This window comes from Oncorhynchus masou, unplaced genomic scaffold, assembly GCF_036934945.1.
Source record: "Oncorhynchus masou masou isolate Uvic2021 unplaced genomic scaffold, UVic_Omas_1.1 unplaced_scaffold_993, whole genome shotgun sequence".
Classification (NCBI taxonomy): domain Eukaryota; kingdom Metazoa; phylum Chordata; class Actinopteri; order Salmoniformes; family Salmonidae; genus Oncorhynchus; species Oncorhynchus masou.
In genome coordinates, this window is record NW_027016450.1 from 111,643 (window position 1) to 117,500 (window position 5,858).

The 5,858-nt window shown below is 41.4% G+C and overlaps 1 protein-coding gene across 1 annotated transcript in view; it reads left to right on the top strand.

Annotated features, from left to right (window-relative positions):
* The first annotated feature begins 728 nt into the window (after window positions 1–728).
* Window positions 729–5,858, top strand: part of LOC135538631 (probable G-protein coupled receptor 149) — a 30,386-nt gene continuing 25,256 nt past the window's right edge. The window contains exon 1 of the mRNA XM_064964503.1: window positions 729–1,721. Within this exon, the coding sequence (XP_064820575.1) occupies window positions 738–1,721 (984 nt within the window). The 5' untranslated portion in view covers window positions 729–737. The remainder of the gene's footprint in view (window positions 1,722–5,858) is intronic.

Below are 5,858 nucleotides of genomic sequence, written 5' to 3' on the forward strand. Positions count from 1 at the left end.
CACACACACACACACACACACACACACACACACACACACACACACACACACACACACACACACACACACACACACACACACACACACACATGGCAGCTAGCCTCGAGGTTAGAGCATTCTGCCAATAACTGAAAGGTCACTGGTTTGAATCCTTGAGCTGACAAGGTGAGCAATCTGTTGATGTGTCCTTGAGCAAGGCACTTAACCCCTAAATGTTCCAGAGGCGCTGGACAATGGAGACTCTGGCCGTGACCCCACTCCCTGTGGGCATGTGCGAGAGACACGTGTCCATTAAACACTTGGAACCAATGAACACTTGTATAAGTATAAAGTTATTATTATTCCACGGCAGCCTACCCTTCTGCCATTGAAAGAAAAGACAGTGACGACAGCGTGAGGTTTGTAAAAGTGCAGCACGCACTTCTCGGGTTTGTACATAAATCGCGGAGCATCATCCTCGAGGAGCCTCGCCATCTATCTCCTCCAGTGCGCGTCTAAAGTGCACCGGTGTCCTATTCTGGAAGCCACTTTCCGTTATGTATCCAAGATATATCCAACTGGACTGCTGAAATATAGCCTATCAGAGTGACTCACCAGGGATGTAGTCTAGCCTATATGTGCCGTTATAACTCTAGTAACATTTTGGCATTGGCTCAAAGTTTTTTTAAATATATATATATAGATATGGGCGGCTGAAACATTGGGCAACACAAGCCAGGTCGACAAAAGTTACCTAAATGAAAATGTCCTCGACTCTCAGCTCCCCATCGCCGAACAACAGCAACCTTTTCACGGCGAGCTACGAGAGGACGGACCTCACGGAGGCGCAAAGACAGATGAGCCTGCTTCTATTCGGCTTGTGCGTCGCCATCGCCGCTCTTACCTTCTTGGGAAGTGTTTATTCTCTCTTCTTTTTCATTCGGATGAGGTGGAAAACCATCCTGTGGCTCATCGTGGCTTCAATGTCCGTGGACGACCTGCTCAGCGTGATACCTCTCTCCCTCTTCATGCTCCTCCAGTGGGAGAGAGATGGAGAGGGAGGGTCGGTGACCATATGCACGTTATCGGGACTTCTCTATGTGTTCCAAGGACTCTCCAGCAATATGAAGGCTTGCCTTATCGCAGCCTATACCTTTTACGTTACCAAGCGAGAAGGAAGCCCTCGGCCGTTAAGGGTGATGTTGGCGATAGCCGGGGTGTGGGTAGTCAGCCTGTCCGTCAGTGTACTACCCCTGTGCGGCTGGGGGACTTTCACTCGGCTCTCTCTCGGCTGCTTCCCGGAGAGACGAAGTTTTTACCTTCTGATCCTTTTTTCTTTGTACTCCGTGTGTTTCTGCGGATTGGTGATCTTCTTCGTTCCTCTCACCTACCAGCTTCTGTGCTCCAGAGAGCCACAGGGGACGTTATACCCGAGCTACTTGGATATAGCCAGGGATCTGAGAGGGGACGGGTCTGCGCCTCTCTGCGAACTCCCGTCCTTCTCTCGGGATAGCTTGGACAGAAGTTTCAGTACCTACAACGAGCTGAGTCCGGGTGGGTTGGGGAAAGTGCTAGGGGTGCGGGACAAAGTGGAAACATACACCTGTTCAAACCCTGCCTCTGACGGTGTACCGAGGGATGGCGGTACCATCTGGAACTGGGAATCCACGGTGTTCTTTGCACAAAAGCGCTTCTCCATGATCCTAGCGGTGGTGAGAGTTGTCTTGTGGATGCCTATGATGGTGAGTGGCCTAGAGATGCTAAAATGTGTAGATTAAAAAAATATCAAATCATAGACAGGCTATGTATGCTCCTATAACAAATAGGTGTTCATGTGTGGTTTAATAATGCTATTGCATTATATACAGTGTATTTTCTTAGCCTGCAATGCCACGTAGGCCGTCTGCCCACTCTATAAAGTATGTAGGGTAAGGTGGGGTAACCAGCCCCACAAAATGGCATTGCACATCTCACTGTTAATATCCTCACTATGGCTAGGTTTACATTCAATTGGCAACAGATTTTCATGCAAATATTCCAAAATCTGCATAAAATCAATATGCAAATTTCCCCACCAGATATGTGTTTCCATCAAACTGATTTGTTGTGGATAAAAGGCTGTGTGTGATAATGTAGTGCACATAAAAAAATAATTTTTTCAGTATAATTCCCATCTCATTTTACACTACTGAGGTTTTGTTTTTTTTTCCACAAAAAAATATTGCGTTATAAATGTGCTCAGTCTGATATTGGCGCTCCAGCCAACAGTTCTCAGTTACCGTGCGGGTATAGCATACATTATGAGATTATTATGACTGAAGAGAGAGATTATTTGTATTTTGTCAAACGGCAGGCAAGTATCGATAATCATGTCACCAGAATAAGACCCTCGATATTTATTGGAACGGTACATCAAATCAAATCAAATTTATTTATATAGCCCTTCGTACATCAGCTGATATCTCAAAGTGCTGACAGAAACCCAGCCTACATCAGGCTCATAACCGTGCACTTTTACCAACCTGTGTAGTTCATCGTAATTAACCAAATAAACTGCTTTCCCAAGTCGTAGTGGGAGGAGCACATGTCATCGCGTGACACCAAGTTTACTTCCATAGGTTTATTCCATAGGCTTATTATACCAATATTTGCACATAAAAGTGTGTTCCACTGCCCTTTCTTGCATAATTAAGTTTACAGACATAAAATATCCCACCTTGTCTCGTCTATTTTGTATTTTCTGTCAACATTTGGAAAGTTTACTGACAAATTTGCTGTTTCCATCAAGCCTGTCTTTAAACATGTTTTATCCAACATCTACTTTACTTGCATAGAAAGGTTGGATGGAAACCTAGTCAGCAGATAGGTTTCCATCCAATTGGCAACAGATTTTCAGATGAATATTCAACAGATTTCCATACGAATATTCAAAATCCTGCATAAAAACAAAATTGCCATATTTTTTCCAGATGTTTCCATCAAACTGACTCGTTGCGGATTAAATGCTGTGCGTGACGACGTAGTGCACATAAAAATACCTTTGTGGAGGAGGGGGGGGGGGGGTATCCCCAACACACTCACCTTAAATTTTACTGCTTTATTAAAAACTGGTTGCAATTTCTTTCTCAAAACAAGTGGATTATTTATCTTTAGGCTCCCCTAAAGGTATATACTGTGCATTCGGGAAGTATTCTGCCCCCAACCCTTTTGGGAAGTGGATTAAATGTGTTACGTTTGTTCCTCATCATTCTACACACAATACCCAATAATGACATCACAATACCCCATAATGACATCACAATACCCCATAATGACATCACAATACCCAATAATGACAAAGTGAAGACAGGTTTTTAGAAAAGATTTCTTAAATTTATTCAAAATTCAAAATGGAAATACCTTATTTACATAAGTATTCAGACCCTTCGCTATGAGACTCGAAATTGAGTTCAGGTGCATCCTGTTTCCATTGATCATCCTTGAGATGTTTCTACAACTTGATTGGAGTCCACCTGTGGTAAATTTAATTGATTGGACATGATTTGGAAAGGCACACACAGGTCTATATAAGGTCCCACAATTGACAGTGCATGTCAGAGACAAAAACCAAGCGATGAGGTCGAAGGAATAGTCCGTAGAGCTCTGAGACAGGATTGTGTCGAGGCACAGATCTGGGGAAGGGTACCAAAATATGTCTGCAGCATTGAAGGTCCCCAAGAACACAGTGGCCTCCATGTAGTGAGAGAGACTTTGTCACGGTGCTACGTCATACCGGACAGATTTCTGCCTGCTTGAACGCCAATACACATAAAAACACATGAAATGACCCAGGGAATCGAGAGGACATCACTCAGAGGTGTACAAATGCATTATAAACACTAAATATATATATATATAAATATATATATATATATATATATATATATATATATATATATATATATATATATATATATATATATATATATATATATAACATGAACCATTCCTTTAAGGCCAGGCACCACACCCTAAAAATAAACTGAAATTCTGAAGGTGAAAGGACAAGACAAAATATTTAATATATATATATATATATATATATAAATATATATATATATATATATATATATATATATATATATATAAATATATATATATATATATAAATATATATATATATATAAATATATATATATATATATATAACATGAACCATTCCTTTAAGGCCAGGCACCACACCCTAAAAATAAACTGAAATTCTGAAGGTGAAAGGACAAGACAAAATATTTAAGGGCCTTTGAACTTCTTCCTTTGAACAGGGTCTGACAGTTTGTGCCATGTGCACACTGGTTATATTGTGTCAACACTGTTGGGTTTCTCACGCTCAACACTTTCCCGTGTGTCTCCAGAATGGTCCACCACCCAACTTGACACGACCGTGCCGCCAGCATCCCTGTGGAACGCTTTTTTTGAAGTCCATTAGTATCAATTAGTATTTATTAGTATTTATGCCCTGACAAATTTAGGCTGTTTTGAGGGCAAAAATCTAATCAAATCACATTTTATTTGTCACATGCATCAAATAGTTGTGTATGTTGGCTGGCAGGTAGCCTTACAGTGAAATGCATCAAATAGTTGTGTATGTGGGCTGGCAGGTAGCCTTACAGTGAAATGCATCAACTAGTTGTGTATGTGGGCTGGCAGGTAGCCTTATAGTGAAATGCATCAAATAGTTGTGTATGTGGGCTGGCAGGTAGCCTTACAGTGAAATGCATCAAATAGTTGTGTATGTGGGCTGGCAGGTAGCCTTACAGTGAAATGCATCAAATAGTTGTGTATGTGGGCTGGCAGGTAGCCTTACAGTGAAATGCATCAAATAGTTGTGTATGTGGGCTGGCAGGTAGCCTTACAGTGAAATGCATCAAATAGTTGTGTATGTGGGCTGGCAGGTAGCCTTACAGTGAAATGCATCAACTAGTTGTGTATGTGGGCTGGCAGGTAGCCTTACAGTGAAATGCATCAAATAGTTGTGTATGTGGGCTGGCAGGTAGCCTTACAGTGAAATGCATCAACTAGTTGTGTATGTGGGCTGGCAGGTAGCCTTACAGTGAAATGCATCAAATAGTTGTGTATGTGGGCTGGCAGGTAGCCTTACAGTGAAATGCATCAAATAGTTGTGTATGTGGGCTGGCAGGTAGCCTTACAGTGAAATGCATCAAATAGTTGTGTATGTGGGCTGGCAGGTAGCCTTACAGTGAAATGCATCAACTAGTTGTGTATGTGGGCTGGCAGGTAGCCTTACAGTGAAATGCATCAAATAGTTGTGTATGTGGGCTGGCAGGTAGCCTTACAGTGAAATGCATCAAATAGTTGTGTATGTGGGCTGGCAGGTAGCCTTACAGTGAAATGCATCAAATAGTTGTGTATGTGGGCTGGCAGGTAGCCTTACAGTGAAATGCTTACATCGAAGCCCTTAACCAACAAGGCAGTTTAAAAAGTAAATAAAAATAAAAATTTGGAATAATAAATAAAAGTACAAAAAATAATTAAAGATCAGCATTAAAATCACAAAATTAGGAATATTAGGAAGGTGCTCTAATGTTTTGTACACTTCATAACTTGGTCTAAATTTTGGAGATACCAGATCAACTCACCACAGAATCATTTTGCCTTAAAAAAGTGACTTAAAAAAATGTATATGAGACAGATAACATTAATTGTTGACCAAGAGTAGTGACAGAGTAGTGACAGAGTAGTGACAGAGTAGTGACAGAGTAGTGACAGTCAGGGAAAGTGTTGGGGAAAATGCGGTGACATAAAGTGTTTTCTGTTGGAATTACAGTGTGTGTGTGATGGGCAGTTACCCCACATTACCCTGTGTTGTCATCTAATGATGA